Raw genomic sequence first — 19654 nt, 5'->3', positions numbered from 1 at the left:
GGTCCAGCAGCAGTAGTGAAAGGTTAAACCAAGCACAGCTCTTCCCTTGAGGTGTTCTGCGAGGAGTAGTCTGCGGTGAAAGTCCTGGTAACTGACGATTTAGCTTCTTTTCATTCGTGTCTCAGGCTTTGCATCGCGTCCATGAGGACAGGCAGTGACCTGAGGGACTGAGCTGTGTCCGAAGCCGTTCCCTGAGGAGTTTTGGCGCAAAGATGAGTACCATCAACTCACAGTAAGCTCCTGGTGTTTACTGCTCTGCATGGCTGTTCTGTCATATCAGACAGTGAGTCTTGGGTGTTGGGAATGAGTTACGAAGAACTCGGATCAGCATTTGTGTTTCCCTTTCGATTTTTATGATCCTCATGCTTGTTCTTGTAAGTATGTAGTTACCAGTGCAAACGGAGAAATTGAATGTTTATTCACCCAGGTTTTTTTTAAGGCAGAAAACATACAAAGAATTCTTCAGGTTTCCCTTAAATACTTCAGAGAGATGCCTGCAGCCCTTTGCTAGAGCAAACCGATTGGGATAATCTAATTTTCAGATTGATTGGTTTGGTGAAGTGCTGTTTCCAACACAAGTAGTGAAAGGTTTCGAGAATGTTAAGCGAATGATACTTGTATGGAATTCCATTGCAAATCTCAGCTGTATTTAATGGCTTTGGGCAGAACAGCTTTATCTTGATAAAGTCTCTTGAAATTCTTAAGTATGTTGCACTCCTAACATAAATTTTCCTGTTTTATTCAGGGATGATGATGATACCTTTAAAATACTTATTGCTACTGATATTCATCTTGGCTATTTGGAGAAGGATCCAGTGCGTGGAAATGACACGTTCGTAACTTTTGATGAAATTCTGGACCATGCTCAAAAAAATGAAGTAGGTACTGCTGTTTGGAAAGTGAGAGAGTGAGACTGTGGAAAATATTCTAACCTGCTGGAAGCTATAAAGTTTAGTCCTTGTGCACTCTTTAGCAATGTCGAATTAAATTCAATTACTAAACTATTCATTGCAGCCAGTTATGTTTCTGTTTTAGTAAAAGAAATGCTTGTTCCTTTTTGAGAGTGTTCTTAGTAGATTATGACTTCGGTTGCAGTAACAGTGTTTTCAGTGTGCCCGTGCCAGTTCCAGAGGTATTTAGGGAGGTTTTATCACTGCAAGAAGGGAAAATAATTGCGGAGAGTGAGGCAAAGTTTTCAGGCATCTCAGGAAGTAGGAAAAAAAAAAAGGTAGAGGCTTTTGAAGTGTTTCTGGGTTTGAGTGCTTCTTAGGCAAATATTTGTAATTGTGATAATTTCTTTTTCCTAATGCTTTTTCAAAACCTAAATTTATGTAGAAACTGAAACTAATATCTTCTCAAAGTAATGCGGAGGTAGCTACTCGTTCCTTCCCACTAGGTAGCACTGCAGTGAAAAGATGCCTGGCAAAGAAAATGTTCATGAGCCAGTCTGGAGGCCCCTATTAAAATATTTTTCAACGTTATCAGTTGTTACTCCTACAAGTCTTCATATATTGATCCTTTGGGATTTGTTTTTGTTTAAATCAATAATTTGGTTAATGTTTGTTTTATGAGGAAATTAAATACCGTTTTTTGCAACTACCAACTTGTTTTACCCAGAAGTCCAGATATGATGAGATATGTGGAACTCCTTAGAAAAAATAATATGAATCAATTTGTTTAAAAGTCTTTCAAGGTAATACAAAATGTTGTATTAAAATAATAGAGCTTTTTGTTACATACAGGTGGACTTTGTTTTATTAGGTGGGGACCTTTTTCATGAAAACAAGCCTTCCAGAAAAACAGTGCACTCCTGTTTGGAGTCACTAAGAAAATACTGCATGGGTGATCGTCCTGTTCAATTCGAAATTTTGAGTGATCAGGCAGTTAACTTCCATTATAGCAAGTAAGTCTTTTCCTATAAGTTATGGTGTAAGGTTTGGTTTGTGTATTAGCTGAATGTGTTGTCATCTTTATGACTTGCGTCCTCTGTGACTGAACCTTGAAGTTTTAGGCCTGTTTGTGTAGGGCAGCTTACAAGATGACTTCACCTGTTGTCTTTTGTAATCTAAGTCTATAACAGAATGCACACAATTTTTTTAGAAACTTCTGAATGTGTTGTGACATTGATATGTTTATGTAATATGTAGTTTCTGTCCTGGAAGTACAATGCAAGTAACCAATTTACATGAATTGTTGTGCTAAAATCAGCAGAGTTATTTGTGTGTAAACAAAGGTTGCACAGCCCAGTCCATTGCTCTTGCATGATCCACACAATGCATTGTACAGTTCTTTTCATAGGCTTGTTGTAAAAAGTGAGGTCTTGTTACCTGGTTCCCTGGGGAAGTGCCATTCCAGTCCATGTGTAAGAATCTTCTCGTCCTGTGCAGCTTAAGCTTATTCATAGCCATGTAGTACTTTTTCAAGCTGCTGTCATGATGTATTTGTGATGACATTAATTTGAAGAGAATATTGGGACTTACCCACAAATTTGCAGATACAGTTTGACTTTTTTTTCCCTCTTCTTGTTCAGGTTTCCGTGGGTGAATTATCAGGATAGAAATCTCAACATTTCTATTCCAATTTTTAGTATACATGGCAATCATGATGATCCCACAGGGGTAATTATTATTATAATCGTACTATACTCTTACATTACAAAAATAATATTACAGTAATAGACTTGTATAGCAATACAGTTCTTGGAGAATAAGCTAATTTTAGTCAGTTGCTCCACTCTTCACATAAATGTTTTGTGTATCTTTTTAGGAAGTCTTTTAATTAGTGACAACAAGCTAAGTGTGATATAAAAAAGTGAATAAAAAGAAGTTAAGGGATCTCATTGAACTATGTTTAAATTCTTAATGTATATAGATTTCTGTCACTGAGAACAGAACCACATTTCATGCCAAGAAATGGGAGACTTTCAGAAAGTTTCTAAAAGAGATTCTGTCAGTAGAGACAGAGTGTTTTGTTTTGTTTTTAAAGAAAGAAATAGTTAGCTTAACCAGATAATTTTCATAGCATCGTAGAATCGTTTAGTTGAAAAGACCTTTGAGATCATCAGGTCCAACTGTACCATATCTGTACCATACTAAACCATATCCCCAAGTACCCCATCTACCCATCTTTTAAGCACCTCCAGAGAAGTGGTGGAGTCACCATCCCTGGGAAACCTCTCCGAGTGCCTGATAGGTTCCAGTGCCTACTTTCTGTAGTAGCGTAGAGATTTGGCTATTTGGGTTTGTTTGGGTTTTTTCAGAATGATTTAATGTTTAATTTAATTTCATTCAAATGAAACAAGACTTGTAAGGAAAAGGGATTTGCTTCTGTACCCATCAGTACTAAAACCAAAACCCAGATATGTGGTCGTTTTTTCAGCTGTGGAAGTTACTTAAGGAAAGATATTCTCTCTGCCCTTTAGAGACTGTTTCACGTAGACTTTAAAGACTAAATCTTCTGTTCATAGATTTTGTATTTGTTTCCTAATGTTTTCTACAGGCAGATGCACTATGTGCATTGGATATTTTAAGTTGTGCGGGATTGTTGAATCACTTTGGACGTTCAGCTTCTGTGGAGAAAATAGATATTAGTCCCATTTTATTGCGTAAGGGTAGAACGAAAATTGCTCTATATGGCTTGGGTAAGTATTAGTCTGCCAGACTGCGGCTAAGCTGTTCTTGTACTAAAGCTCAATAGGTCTAAATTAAGTTGGAACAAGCACGTAGTGCTGCAACAAACATGAAGGTCTAAGTAATTTTAAATTAGAGCATGTCAGTTCTGTGACAGTGTCAGGTTTCTCTTCCTGCTGTGTTGTCGCTGACTGACCGAGTTTTTTTCTTTGCTTTTTTTTATTTTTAAAAGAGATCCTTCAATAACTTGATTTCTATAATTTTATTGGTCTTAAATCCTCCCTACCTAAGTATTGAGTTAGGGCAGTCACAGTTTAAAATTTTCCCTGTTGCCTATTAAGCTTAGTTTCTTCTGTTTTGGTAAAATGTAAACACTGTATGCTCATGTGCCATTTTTGGGTGTATTTAACAACATAAACTGTCTGAGTAGAAACCTAATGTCTGGCATGTCTGTCTGAAATGGTTCATAAGTAACATCTGTCACAGGTAGCCTTATTTTTTTTCTCCTTATGTCCGGTCATGTGTGCTTAAATACTTATTTCCAAGCAACTTTTATAGCTAGATGTTAACTTTGTAGTTGGCCACTATTCCATGCATTTAATGAGAACTTCAAAAGCTTGCTAGATTTTAATAGGGAGGGCTCTAATACCAAAATATAAAAGTTTTCATTGAAAGAGTTTTCATTAATTTTTAGTACCCAAAATTGTTACTGGGAAGTGCGACAACTTTATAAAGTACAGGTGTTACTGCATGAAAATACTCGTGAGGTATTTCTTTGAGCTTCTGCCAGGATTATATCCCTTCTTGGCTTTCTCTGATTTAGAATGCACTTAAGTAAAATGTGTGAACTCCACATGAGATTTCATTTAAATGCATCATGAACCCTGGGTATGGATGGTTTAGATGGTTGGGTTTTTTTCGCTTGTTAAAAACATCCAGGAAATAATACATGGCAAAGAATTTGGAAGTACAGGAGGCTTTTTCCTTCTGTGTGGGAAAGCACAAACTGTGCAGAATTCTTGGTTTATTTCTTGCTTTGTAGAGCATTTCGAAGAATGCTTAAGAACTCCATCTCTACCCAGTATTATCTGGTTTTAGACTCCACCTTACAAGAAAATGTACTTCTTGCTCTGTTAACTAGAAACAAAATACTTATCATATTTTTATTTATTCTGCCCATAGTCAGTTGCTTGGCAGAGAACAGGACAGGAGGTCTCAGACCAGATGTAGTTAATGAAACTGCTTTTAACAGGTAGATTTCATGTTAAAATGTCTTATTTTAAGAAGCCTATCTAGAAAAATAGCCAATTTATACTTAGATCTGTGCAAATTTATATCATGCCTCAGACCTTTTAGGTCACGAAAATGAAGATCTCATCTTGCCAGAAAGTTGTTCTTCATGCTCATAAAAATACTTTAACATAAAGACCTGTTTTACCATACAAAAATGTTTTAATGTTTTTGTTTTGTCTATTCCAGGAGCTATTCCAGATGAGAGATTATATCGTATGTTTGTCAATAAACAAGTAACCATGCTGAGACCAAAGGAAGATGAGGATAGTTGGTTTAACTTGTTTGTGATTCATCAAAATAGGTAACAGTATTGAAAAAATTAGTGGCTTTTATGCTTATCTGTTGCTTCATTAAACTACCTTGAAAAATGTAGGTGAGAAAGCCAGCTATGCTGGTTGGTACTTCTTGTGAGTAGGTCTTTAAGATTTTCTCAAATTAAAGCATTGTTCTACAGCTCTTCTTACAGAAGAATCACAAAGGAGGAGAGTTGAAATAAATGAGTTGGGAAATCTCTTCCTAAACTCTAATAGTTAAGGGCAGTGGAGCATTTGTAGCGTAATATGCATATAACTAAGTCTTGTCTGCTTGTTAGAGCATAAAGAGCATTAAACTTCTGTTTTATATCCTTGTTTGAACCATAATATGACAAATACTGCGTCTTCACTTGCACTGCTATGCTCTGCAGTGTCTCTTGACTAGAGCATAGGTAGCATGTATTCTTTCTGCCTACACACTTCTTCCAGCAGTGGTAGCTGGAACAGGCAGAGTTCTTTTCCAAATCCTTTCATGTAATTTTTCCTGAATAAGACTGCAGTCCTCGTGTGCAAGTAATGTTGAGGCAGAAGTAGGCAAATACAGCTCAGGTAATCCTGTGTACTGATCTCTGTCCAGTAGGCTGAAGGAGCTCACTCCTTCTCCATCTCCTCTGCCTTCTGGAAAGGGATGAGGGTAGTACATCCTATGTCTGCTTAATTTAATGAGTTGTACCCCACCATTAAAAAAACAAACAAAACAACAAACAAACAAAAAAACCCAAACGCAACCAACCAAGAAGAAACCCAACAAAAAATAGGCCATGAGGTGCTGTGAAAGCATTTTTGTGGATGAAACCCTAGAGTCTTGTAAGCCAAGTAAGAAGAAAAGGGAGATCCAAATAAAAGGAGGGGAACATAAAAAATGAGCTGTTTATGTTGCTCTTTTGTTTAACCAAACACTTGAAACAACTGCATAGGGAATAAACTTGTAGAGTGCCTGATATGAAATGTCTGTCAGGTATTTTTGCTGAAGTTTCTCTATCACTGGTGTTTTTCTCCTCCTTCACTTCCACCCTTGCCCACCCATGACTGTCCACATTCTAATGATTTTTCTGTTTTCTTGAACAGGAGTAAACATGGAGCTACCAACTACATTCCAGAGCAGTTTTTAGATGATTTTATTAATCTTGTTGTATGGGGTCACGAACATGAGTGCAAAATAGCTCCATCCCAAAATGAACAGCAACGTTTCTATGTTTCTCAGCCAGGAAGTTCTGTGGTAACATCTCTGTCCCCGGGAGAAGCTGTGAAGAAGTGTGTGATATTTTCTTTTTGTTCTTGTTTATTCCTTGTCTTATATCTCTTGTTTTGTTGAAAAAGGAAAAATACTTCTATTAAGCTTGAAGGGACTTATTTTACAGTGTGGGTTAGCTTCTGAGCGTGACAAACAAATAAAGTAGATGGAATCAGTGCCTACAATAACTTCTGCTTTACTTAAGATTAAACTTAATATTTGTAAACCTAACACTTGAAGCAAATGGAAGTAATCTAAGAGGAGTTACACCCCAGTAAACTGGAGTACAAGGAACTGCGTACATGTGCTTGTATATGGAACGAGCACAATCTAAATATAATAGAACTGAAGTTTGGTGGGGCAAACCCTGAAGTGCACAGATCCAAGGATTTCCTATAGCTTTTTAACTTTTGACCCTGAAAAGTAACCGAGAATTTTAAAAAAAACTTTATAGTGCAACTCTGAAGTTTACCTTCTAGTGAGTCGCCTTTTTGCTTTTAGACACATCGGTTTGCTGCATGTTAAAGGGAAAAAAATGAAAATGCAGAAGATTGCTCTAGAGACAGTACGACCTTTCCACATGGAGGATATTGTTCTAGCTGATCATCCAGATCTTTTTAATCCTGACAATCCTAAAGTAACTCAGGCAATACAAGCATTCTGCATGGAAAAGGTAACCTGTAATGCAAATGGTAGATGGATAGCAGTGTACAGATAGGGAATGGGATCTGTGACTGGTTTTGAGACTGAAAGATGAAAAATCTTGCATCTTGCCCCATGTTATTTGAGATGGGCTTAGGCAGTGTTTCCATAGGAAGCTGATTCCATGACATTCACTTCAGTTTTGACTGGCATCACCTATTAAAGAAGGCTGGAACTGCTTTATGGGGGTCCATATCATCTTTGTACAAGAACTCCTGCCTAACAGTGGGATGGTGTTGGATGTACACTTTGGAACCAGCATAAATGCATGCACCTAAACCCTAGGAGCTGGACAGTGCAGTTTTAAGTGGTAGAAGAAACTGAGCAGATTTATTAATTGCTTTTAGTTCTTGCATCTGTAGAAATCTCTTCCTGCTTTTGCCTGAATTTAGAAATATAGCAAAGGATTATTTTTATAGCGCCACCCCCCCCCCCCCCGCAGCTGGTTGTGTTTTAAGTTATACTTGAAGGGTTCAGGCATCTGTGAGAGAATAAAGTGGAACTGAATTTCTGATTCTGCTTCATAGGTTGAATTGATGCTGGACAATGCAGAGAGGGAACGCTTGGGAAACCCACGCCAGCCACAGAAGCCTCTCATAAGACTACGGGTAAGAAATTGTTCAGTATGGATTGAGGTTTTTTTGAAAGGTCACTGTGAAAAGATTTAAAGCAAAGTCATACTTCAATACTTAGTTTCTTACTGTGTACAGGCAAGTAATAAATCACCTTCATACCAAGCTTCTGTTTACCTGTGGTGTAACTAGTAAAGGCTGAAATTGGTCATAAGTGGGCTGAGGTCATGAGTGGTCACTGCTGGTCTGAGTAAGGGGATGAAAAGTGACTATTTACAGAGAAGGGGTTTTTTAAGTCATATTGTCCTGTTTTTGTTCCGAACCTAGTAAGTGAAACAAATTCAGGATCAGTTATGAATCTGGGCTGTTATTAGTTATTCTGTTCATAATATTAATAGTTATTATTAGCTATTAATTGTTTTGCATAGTATGGTGAATCATTAATTTTAGATTGACTTAATTTTTACTTCAGTTTTTCTTCGAAGCATAGCAAACTCATCTTGATTTGTGTGGCTTCTCTATTTTTGTTGGGTTTGTATATGAACTTTTCCTTTCCTCTCTTAGGTTGATTATACAGGTGGTTTCGAACCATTCAGTGTTCATCGTTTCAGCCAGAAGTACATGGATAGGGTGGCTAACCCAAAAGACATCATACACTTTTTTAGGCATCGTGAACAAAGAGAGAAAAATGGTAATTATAAAGGAGGGGATCATTGACTTGCTTTTGTTTTCATTTTTCTCCCTTTGTTTTGTTACCCATCAGTTGTAAAGGTTTGCTGTCTACCATTTAATGTGCTATAGGAGTGAAGATGCATGGTTGCATTTAAGTGTAAATATTGCACAAGTATTTCTGTTCTATTTCTGGATTTGTCAACAATTCTGATATTCATCACAGCTTTTTCTGACAGTTATTTGTAAATAATTGTGGTTATTTTGGCCTTAAACCTTACCAAGTTGCTTGTAGTAATACCTATAGCCCCATACCAGATCTCTGGTTTAGGAAGGGAATGTAAAAAGAATACTATGGTTCTTTGTACTACTTTATTAGATACCCTCTAATGCAAGGGAAGTGGCTCATAAAACAGTCAAATTTTCAGTACGTGTGCACCTAATGCACATAATGCTGTGGTTCAGTGCAGGTGATGCTAAAAGTTCTTAAGTTCACAAGTTGTTATTGTTTATTTTGTCCCAGCTGCTTATATAACAAGGCTAACAAAGCTGTTCTGTGCTGGCAAATTTCTAGAAGCAGCCTGCTGTCGTTTTATAATACTTTGTGTGGTACATGGTAAGGTCAGTTGATTATCCCTTTTATTCTTCTGTCCTCCCTGCCTTGCTGCCCAAGAATGGGAGGCAGCTTTAATGAGCTATGAACATTTTCTACTGAAAATCAGTCAGTGTGCTTCGGCGGAGAATTTCTTCTCTAGTAACAGAGTTACTTATAAAAAAAAAAAAAAATGCTTGTGCTTTGATAGATCCTTTGATTTTCCTCCATTTGTGATCTTCTAGAGTTCAATTATAATAGCCTTCAGGATGTAGTGTTCAATGTATATTAATTCCAGACATTTGATAGTTAGAAGAATGCTTTGAATCTACTAGAGGTGGAGTTGTCTTGTATGATTATTGCATCCATTATGTTTACCTGTGTCTCCAGACAATACAATCTACTAGGACAGCAAACCTTTACATGGAAAAGGGACCACAGCCCTTAACAGGCCTATATTAATCTTTTTTCCCTATTACTGTCAGTGGGATGGTGCTAATTAAAAGCTGCAAATGTGAATGACAGTACACTGTGCTTTTCTGTTCTAGAGAATGATCTTAATTTTGGAAAACTGGTTAGCAGACCCTCTGAGGGGACGACACTGAGAGTAGAAGACCTTGTAAAGCAATATTTTCAGACAGCAGAGAAGGTACCTTTCTACTTCTGTGGGGTTTTTTGTTTCTTTAATGGAATATATAATTTTCATCTTTTTTTCTTTTTTTTTTTCTTTCTAATGGAGATAGTGTGCCCTGAAAAGATGTTCCTCAAGAAGTGAATTTGTTTCCTATATAACTGTATGTGAATTCCTGTATGAAGTACCTGTCTTAGGTTAACAAGTAACTGTTGTAAAGGGTGTGTGAACTCATGCTGGTTTGAGAGCATTATAGCCCTTCCTGTAAGCTTGAAGTGTCTGCCCTGTACTAAATGATGTGTCATTTTCTTATCAGGAGGAAAACGTGAGGCAGCACACTCTGACTGAGAAGCTACCCTAATTTACCGTGGGGTCAATGCGAGACTGTACCATTTACTGTTACCAACTGAATTGGAGCAACTTGTTGCTTTGCACAATATTGGTGTCCTCAGACATAGTGCAATTCCACATCATATTTAAAGCAGAGCAGGGAGAAGAAAGAGCCCTCCAATAGTTTGTTTTCTCCCCATCCTTTCATTAAACCTGATTTATTTCCCCTTCCCAACACCAGAGCATTAACATCTCAGAGCTGAAAATTAATAAGCAGTGTGTGAGATGCCCAAATGCCTGATCTTGATAATCAAGCATAACTTCCAGGAGCTACTGCAGAACATGCTTTACAGAAAGCCGCTAGAGCAAGGATTCCCGAGGTAGAGATCCCCCATATTATATCATCTTACCTAACCTTAGGCACACGCTTGGTGTCAGTATTAGGGTGGCGTAAAATATGCCCTGGAAGGGCTATTTGCCTTCTGAATATTATAGGGGACCCAGGGTGACTAGGTCAGAAGTAGATACTTCTTCAAATGTGTGCTGCCCCTAAGGGGAGGGGGTAACAGTGTCAAAGACAGGACATTGTAGCGTACCGTGAAAAGTAAATTTTGCTTCAAATCCTTTCCTCCCTTTTTCTGCAAAATTGCCCCCTTTCACTTTCTTCCCAACTTATTTGTGTGTTCTTGTATAAACAGCTCAGTTACTAGTTCCTGCATTTGAGGCCTGCTTCAGCAGCTCAACATCTGTAAAGACTTGAAATAATCTGTTGATGTTCTGGGAAGGATTGCAGTAGGGGGGTGATATGTTTTGAGTTTATACTGATGATGAAAGAAAGTGAAGGGAAATGGATATTGTGCCCAAAATTATGGTAGTGATTTTAAAAACTGTGTTAAGATAGCTTCTGCTTCAGGCTTTGCTAGGCACCTGGTTTTGTCTGAAGAGGGAGACAAAAGTGACCTTGAACCCTGAGGTGACACAGGGCTGTGGTTGGTTATCCAAAAAAATGTTAGGCCAAAAATGTCTAACAAACAAGTACCACTCTCTTCAGTTCCAGTGTTGCTGGTAAACCAAGGCCTGGTAATTAAAGTCCCTGCTTTTTGACTTATTAGCAAGATTTTGTTGGGTTTTGTATTCTTTTTCCTCTGGCAGAAAGTTTAATTGCTGAAAGTCAACATGAATGTTCTGCATCAGAACAGTCAGTCACTCTTTGGAGATGCTCATTTTATTTTTTTTGTAAACATCTTATAATAGCTGTAAAATTTATTCCTCTACACATCATTGTTTCTGGGAAGGTTTTACACTTCTGATGCAATCTCAAAGCAATTTCTGAAGGACACCTGGAAGGAGCAGAAGTCATTAATAAGCATATTAATATAGCATATATAATGCTTATTACCAAAGAATTATCTGTGCTGTAGTTTACAGACGAAGGAAGCTGCTATTTAAACATTACTGTCCATATGAGGATTTCATTCTCAGACTGGTTCTTCTTACTGTAGTGGGAAATAGGCAGAGAAGAGAACAGCTGCAGAAGACTGCCAGTAGCATCTACTACTTTTACTAATTAGAATATTTCGATGAAAATTGTCTGTTTGATGAACAAGAGATCTATTTGCATTTGCAGAATTGCATTTCAATAGAGTAGATTTCTGCTTACTAGTTCTTAATACTTCATAGTAATAATTAGCCCTGCTCTGTAACTGCTGGTTTTTAATGTTCAAATTTTACAGTAAAACTAAGTGACGTAGCATCTGTAGTAATTCAGAGCCTGGTTTTAATAGCTTTTTTTTTTTTTGTCTCTGCAAGTTGATCTTCAGTTTAAAATAGTGAGGGGAACTAGGAAAGAATACAATTTAACCTTTTTTCTCAGCAACATATTTCAGGCAATTCATTTTGGAAATGACTAGTGCTGTAGCAAGAGAGGTGTAACTGTATAATGAAAAGTAATGTTTGCTTTATTGCTGTGCTTTTCTCTGAAATCTTCAGCGCATGTTACTAGGTTTGGAACAACCTTAACATTATATTTATGCCAAACAGCAGGAATATTGCTTGCTTTCTGTGATGGTAGATGGTTCTTAACAAAATATCTTCCCCAATTATAAAGAAAGTACAGCTTTCACTTCTAACTGAAAGAGGAATGGGAGAAGCAGTGCAGGAGTTCGTGGACAAAGAAGAAAAAGATGCCATAGAAGAATTGCTGAAATTTCAACTAGAAAAAACACAGAGATTTCTTAAGGAGCGTCGCACTGATGCAGAGGAAGAAAAAATAGACGAGGAGGTAATGTTCTGTTAATGTTAATTCCCTAGGAGACATCAGGATACACAGTAGGAAAAACAGTGCTTAAATCTGGTTTAATAGATTGCCTGTGTGTGGAGCACATGCAAAACTCTCCCCTAGTCATTTTCTGGTATTAATAAATATGGTGATGAAGTTTTAAGTACATAGTTTAAAAGCTTTTATTGCAAATGGGGTTTAAGTATGCTTGTGCTGATTCTCACTTAATTTGCACATACGTGCATAGAAGTGGTCTGTCACTAATATCTATAGTACTACATCTCTCTGCTGTGAGGCAGATGGTAGATAACATCTCCTCTTAGCTTTTTCATATTGGATTATGGAAGAGTACAAGAGCAGGGCAAGCATAAAGGAAACTTACCATTCAGGTGCTCTACTAACTTCTAACTGCCTGCAGCTCAGGGTCCCCCAGAGACCAACTTGGTTTATGTGTACCTAGTAACCCTTAACAGACTTCTGTTCAACTTGTTGAGCTTCCACATGAGCCCATGTATTCAGTTGTATTCAAGCATTATATGACAAGTTTTTCTGCAGCTGAACTGCGTGCTTTGTAAAGAATAAGGAGGAAGGTTGCATCTACCTGTTTTCTTGCTAATTGCTTTAATTCACAAGGGGTTAAAAGAGACCATAAACAATCAATGCCTGTAGGCTTTCTGTGCCACTTTGGGGGTTTTTGTTTGTCTTTTGGACTAATATCTTCTTTTCTTCTCAACCATCATATCTTTTTCCACTCTTGACAAGATGAGCTTTCTTAGTTATACATCTATTGCAATGTTTGTCTCTTCCCAGTATCATTTTCTATCTTGCATCTTCATCTCTACCCCTTCTTTTCCAGTTATGCATAGCTCACTGTCCCTTATAGTCATATTACATATACTTCCCTTCTCTTGAACATAGTGTCTCCTACTTTTCATCATGTCCGTAGCTATTTTCTCCCCAGTGAATGTAGTTCCAGTTATTGACAGAATGTGAGATCCTTAAACTGGAGAACAGCATGAGAAGGCTCTAAACAAACTGATTATTCTTGCACTCTTCTTTGCCTCTCACATGCGCTTGACATAATAATTCGGTGATCAAGACTTCTCACTTACTGATTTGATTATTGTAAGAAATGAAGAGTTACTTTGGGAACTTCTTTTATTCAGGTGCGAAAATTCAGGGAGAGTAGAAAAAAGAATACTGAAGAAGAAGATGAGGAAGTTCGTGAGGTAACTCCTTTGAATTTTGAACATAGGCTGAAGAATGGAATGGTGAATTCTGCATGTGAATGAAGCTGGTTAGCAATACTTTAATGTTGTCCTTGCCAAAAAGTGCTTGTCTGCCTAGGGAAGATTAGTAAGTCTTTTTAAAATTTTTCTTGGTATAATATATGCCTAAGCCACTGCTTGGTTTGGCTTTTGATATCTGTCTGTCTCGTGCGCATTCGTGTATCTGAATGTTTAGTTGTTCTTACTTTGAACTGAGGTTAGACCAGGCAGGTGACCTTCAGAGATCTGACAGCTTAAACGATTTGTGATCCTGTCACTAGTGGACATGTGGATGGGCTGTACTGAGTGAGATAACTGGAACAAATTGGTATAATTGGTAAACCTCTAGGTGCTATTAGCCATCTTAGCGTTTTAAGAATCTCCCAGAGATTGGTATCTGGATTGCACGTGTCTTTCCAAAAAGAATTGCCATCCGCTGACAGCAGTGGTGTTCCTTTTTCTTTGCAAGCTATGTTAGATGAGTGAAATTTTTGAGAAAAAGGACTGCTGGGGTGGGATTATTTCCCTCTATCTAAGATACCTGATTGTCTTAAGCATCCACTGTCATCAATGAAGACCAAGTCAATGGAGCCCACAGAGTGCTTCCTCTGAGCAGATGTGCATAGCTGGCATGGGATGACCTGAACAGTTCACCAAACTCCATAGTGTGTCAAATTAAGTAGCTCCACTCTGTTATCAGAGCTTAGCTAACTACTTTATTTACTAGACATCTAAATTAAATAGACCAAGTACTATCCCTTCTTTGTGACAGACTTCTTTGCCTTCCATAGTGCTGTGGATTTGGATCTTCTAATCCTCAATGGTTTAGAGCTATAGATCACAACTAGGGTATAACAATGGTGCATTTAATTTAAGATTCTTTTTCTTTTTTTTTAACATTTTTTGTTCAGGCAATGACCAGGGCCAGAGCCAACAGATCTGAGGATGCAGTTCTTGTTGCAGCCTCCAGTGATGAAGAGCTCATGGATATGGGGGTGAAAGGCTCTGGTGATTCAGATGATGGCCTTCCTGCAACACTGACCCGAGGAAGGGGTCGGGCAAGAGGTAGAGCAAGAGGTGCAAGAGGACAAAATTCAACAGCAAGAGGTTCATCTCGAAGGGGAAGAGGTAAGAAAAACTTGAAATTCTTCGTACTGCAGTTACTGACCCTTTTTTTTTCTTTCTAAGGTGACTCTCTTCTGATGCTTGCATCAAGTGGGAGTTTTTTGCTTAAAGAATTCTACTGGGAAAAAAACATTTGCAAATATTTTGGTACTATATTACATGGAATTGACTACCTTACAAGGTTTAAGTTGTGACTTTTTCACAACTTAAATTAGGGTGATTAAAAGGAAAATGTCTTGCTTCCCAGCTATGGAAACATAGTAAACTCTTAAAAGATGCATTATTGTGAAGATTTGTGCAATGAAGTACATCATTGAACCTTTGTTGCAGTTAAAGGCAATGCAAGTGATCAGTGTAGAAAGGAGGTACAGCTTAACTCTATCCTAATACAATTTACAAGAGGCTTCATTGTTTCTAGTGACTAAGAAAATGGTATGTGTTTTCAAAGTAAAACTAATTAAGTAGCTCCTTGGCTATATGTGATTGTGCACTTAACAGTGGTAACAGTTCTTCTGTTTTAAGTAAAAAAAAAAAAAATAAAAGATGAGGTCTTGCAGCAATATACTCCTCTGGTGTACACCTCCCAAAGACGTAAGAGCAGGATGAGTTGAAACAAAAGCAGCCACCTTAGGACTGATTTGGTTAATGCTTTTAAACTAGTTCTGTGAGTTGTGTTCCAGCAATGTTGTGATCCCGTCAGAGTAGGAGCACATGTTAAGAGGCTGTTTGTGGAGCTTTGAATACTTTACCCAGAGCAGTTCTCCTGCATGTAAGCAGGGCTTTGATTCAAGGAAGAAAGTGAACAAATGAAGGGGAATGTAGCTTTTGAAGTGGCTTTCCACTCAGTAATGAATAGATTAGAGGCCGGGGGGAAATAACCACTAACAGATTTGCATGTTGTTTATTACCCCTACAGGAAGCACTAGCCAAGAGTCGGCTACTAGCAGCAGAACCTACAAGCCTGTATCTGCGCCTGCCAAGAATATGTCTATCTTGGATGGTAGGCCTTTGATCTGTCTGTTACTCTAATCTGCTCTCTCAGATTGTAATCAAGGTCTTTATTTCTATTAGTCCGGTTCAGCTGTGAGAGGTTCTTTTGTTCTAATGAAATAGAACAACTAAGTGATAAGAGAAATAAAAATGGAGGGAGGTATCCTGATGTCATGGGTAAAATGAAGTGTGTCGAACTGTGGACCAGATGAAAATAGGGAACATCTTACTGTATGCAGTTCCTTGAGGAATAAGCAGAGAAGGGATGTGACTCGATAGCATCTATTTTATGCAGAATATTCTTCAGCGGATAAAAAGTTTAAACTTGACTGATGTTTACAAGTCAGTAAGCTTTAATGCAAATCCATTTAGTCTTACATTGCAGCAAGTTTTAGAAATGCCAGATTTTAGAAGGGAACAGAAACTTGCCTGCAATTTAAGCTACATACATGAGATGGCCCTTCCTTGCTAGAGAGAGACAGGCTCTGAGGAAACAGTGTAGGTAATATGAGTATTAAAGAATAATATTCATTAATCTTTATGTGACTCCCAGAAAAAAAGACCAAAAGCTAAAGCAAGTTTTAAATTAATCAGCTAACTACCTAGATTTTAAATTGCTCAGCAAATGACCTAGAATTCTGTAGAGAAATCAATTTTTAACAGATGTGTTAATGTGTGAACCAAGTGTTAGACATACAGGAATATCAATTGTAGTAATGTTTTTCTCTTCCTCTTAACCAGAGTTACAGAAGGTTTTTCAGGCAGGCTGGGAAACGCCTGCTTTCAGGGTTAGATCCTTGGATTGTCAGCCTCTAGTAAAGGCTTAATTTACATTTTAGGTTTGAGGGTTTTTTCTTGTTTGTTTTGCAGAGTATGTTGCAGAGGAAATGTGTGCTGGTCAGGACTTAAATAAAAAGAATGATATAACATTTTTTGCATTTTACTGCGTGAGCACTTTAAAAATATTACATCTGTTTTATTGTAGTCTTTAGGTCTTCAAAACGTGAGCCCTCCTTGAGTTCATCTAAATCTTACTCTGAGGTAAGAAGCATTTTGCATGAGCGAGGTTACGCTGCCTTATGCTGTTTTCTAATTTGAAAAATACATGGTCAAAACATAAGCTTAAACCGGCAGATGTTCCCAAGCTTAGTTTCTGAATGTTAATTCGCAGACCTTTTTTTACCCCTTTTTGTGTACAAGGTCTGTTTGGGGAAAACAAAGGCCGTATTTTGCTTGTGACCAGCATCTAGGATGCAGAGTCTATATACATGTGTGTTGTTGGTTTCTGCAAGATCAAAGATCTGAAGAGCAAAACTTGTGCTGTGTTTGCACATTGTACAGTTCTAGACTGGAGCCTTGACAAGTGTATATTTTAACTAGTTGGGTACGTAGTTTGGTGTCAGGGGGAGGTTCTAGGCTACAGTACTAGAACTATAGCGTTATGCGCTGTGTCCCCTTAAGTATAAATTCTGTGAAAAATCTTTATAAATTATATCTATTTCAGGATATTATAGATGATGACTCTGATCTGGAAGACATTTCTATTGTTCCTTCTTACAAAGCAAATCAAAGGTCGGTATGTTTACTTCATGAATGTTATAATGACTGCCTTATTTCTGAGTGGCAATCAGCAAGAGTTCAGAGGTCTATTCCACTACCTGGAAAAACAGATTATTAGGAAAGTCATAACACTATTTAAATAATTTATATAAGCTTTTACCTGTTAATGTGAATGATCTTTCTATACATAAGAATAAATTGGACTACCACTTAAGATAAGCTAGGACAGATTTCTAGAACTTATATGTTAGTTTGAGAATTTAAATTGATCAGCTTGCTGGTATTTCTGTTAATTCTTAACCTCTGTACTGGCTGTCCAGATCTAAGTTGAAGGGGAAATTATTGGAATGTCTGGTAATTGAGAACACAGTGATAACTTTTTTTTTTGTATGTTTCAAGGATGCCAACAACATCTTCACTTAGTAAGAGAGGGTCACAAAGCCAAACATCTAGAGGAGTTGATTTTGAGTCGGATGAGGTATGACATGTAGTGGTCTTATTATTAAATAATAGCTTATAGTTTTGCAGTTATTTGAATAAAGCTTTTCAGGGTAAAATTGAGTATTTTTTTATTTTTACTAACAGGGCTAGGTTACTGCAACCAGCTTTAGTTAGAATATATACATAATCATCACAAATAGAGGCTAGAATGGACCTCAGGAAACTATCCAGTCCTTTCTCCCTTCAACTCTTAGTTGATTTCATTCCTGAAATGTGTGGAATAGGTTATTTTGCCTAGGGAAGAAAGTAATCGTAATAGGTTATTTTGCCTAGGGAAGAAAGTAATCGTAATATCTTCTAGTGCTTGCCTACGTCATTTCACTTGTTTATGGATTTCATTCTTGTAAAAAGGAAATTTTTTTTGCCATTTAAAAATGGCTGTTTTCCGCAGCATTTTGTTTTACTGTTGAAAATAATGTAAATACACTTTAAAAAACCTTCAAATATGATCTTCAAGTGTAAGATGTCTGTTCTTCAGTATATATCTGAACTGCTAGGAAATGTTTTCTCCCATGATCGAACAAGAGCTTTATTCACAGTTTTGCACTGAAGAGAACACACATTATATTGTCAAGCAGTGCGCACTTTGTTTTCACATGCTGGCAGCGTGTCAGGTATGGTCAGGATCCCAGCCTTAGTGTCAGATGTTGGCGACTTCAGAGAAAATGTTAAATTCTCGTCCCTCTCTTCGCTATGCTGTCCCTTCTTCTGGTGCATGAAATATAAAACTACATGTTTACTTGAACATGCAAAAAGAAACAGTATTTTTGATTCATACAAATGTCAGTAAATGATGATGAGTGATATATATGTGCGCGTAACTCCATTGAGGTGTGTGCTGCTCATAACAGTAACATTCCTGGGGCTCCTTTCCAGCCTAGTGATTCTGTGATTTTTCCTAGGTCACATCTGCCTTATTTCAGAGTAGCTGTTCTGATCGTATTGACTTAAACACAGCTTCTATTCTTTGCACGTTTGTAATCTGGACTTTTAAATCAATGGATAATCTCTTTCATAGCAAAACCAGCAAAAGCAAGTCTGTCAGAAAACATGGAATAATGTCACCAGTCTTTCTAGTTTAATCTAAAGGTGACTTGACTTTTTATGACTTGGAACGCATGCTAGTTCTGGTAACACATAGCTGTTTACAAATTGCAGGATGAATTTGATCCATTTCAAAGCACACCAACGTCAAGAAGAAGAAAGTGATTTCTGTCTCACTATACAGAAGATAAACATGAAAGTTAGTGAAGAAAATGGGAAGCATTTTGCAAGGCTTTTCTCTATGACATTTATCTGTAAATGATGACTTGCCTTCAATTTTCATTTCTGTGAAATCTTTTGGGGTTGGATTTTTTTTGAGAGGCACCAAATCTGGTTGGGGTGTTGCATTGCTTGAATGCATTAGACTGGAGTATCTAATGTTCTTAAGTACTACCTGAAACTGCATGTTCTCTCTAAAACTTGTAAAAGCCCACTTTTTTCTGGGATGATGATATAAATAACAATTGTTTTTTATAGGAAACTCCATCTCTCGTGCTTGAATTTAGCAGAGGGGAGTAGATTTGTGGTAATATGCAAGTGTGGATATGGACATGGGCTTGGTCAGCATAATGCAACTTGTAATTATTTGCGGTTTTCTATGGGTACAGTTGAAAACTCTGAATGGTACTAGTTTATCCAAAAATATAGTTTTTGTTATTGAAACTAGAAGATGTTCTAATACTTTAAACTCAACTAGGAGAACTAAACCCACTCTTGCATTGTTATTAAATGTCACAGCAGAATTCAATCCCATCGACTGTGAAATTCAAGAACTGCCAAAGACTTCAGATTGAGTTGCAGTGTCAGCTTTTACCCTGCAAATAAGATGTAAGGGCTAGAACCTTACAGCTTCACCCAGGAATGCTGCTGGAAGAGTAAAGCTGTCGAGCCAGTAATGGGCAGGGCATTGCCTTTTACATTT

General features: G+C 37.5%; 1 protein-coding gene across 2 annotated transcripts; it reads left to right on the top strand.

The window, feature by feature from the left end:
• The first annotated feature begins 197 nt into the window (after positions 1-197).
• MRE11 (MRE11 homolog, double strand break repair nuclease) lies at positions 198-19205 on the top strand. Of its 2 annotated transcripts, XM_069883396.1 has the most exons (19): positions 198-232; positions 746-878; positions 1743-1903; positions 2531-2618; positions 3499-3640; positions 5109-5223; positions 6305-6490; positions 6972-7143; positions 7700-7780; positions 8309-8435; positions 9554-9654; positions 12074-12247; positions 13411-13473; positions 14424-14640; positions 15554-15637; positions 16613-16668; positions 17132-17199; positions 17587-17665; positions 18847-19205. In XM_069883396.1, exons 1-19 carry the CDS (start codon positions 213-215, stop codon positions 18895-18897), a joined length of 2118 nt encoding a protein of 705 aa, XP_069739497.1. In that variant the 5' UTR covers positions 198-212; the 3' UTR covers positions 18898-19205. The 2 variants fall into 2 exon arrangements, with proteins under 2 accessions (XP_069739497.1, XP_069739498.1); XM_069883397.1 differs by lacking the exon at positions 198-232 and having other exon boundaries at positions 1762-1903.
• Positions 19206-19654: the final 449 nt, after the last annotated feature.

This window comes from Phaenicophaeus curvirostris, chromosome 1 (assembly GCF_032191515.1).
Source record: "Phaenicophaeus curvirostris isolate KB17595 chromosome 1, BPBGC_Pcur_1.0, whole genome shotgun sequence".
In the NCBI taxonomy this organism is placed as follows: domain Eukaryota; kingdom Metazoa; phylum Chordata; class Aves; order Cuculiformes; family Cuculidae; genus Phaenicophaeus; species Phaenicophaeus curvirostris.
The sequence above is the reverse complement of the archived record's forward strand: the minus strand, read 5'-3'. Positions and strand labels throughout refer to the sequence as shown.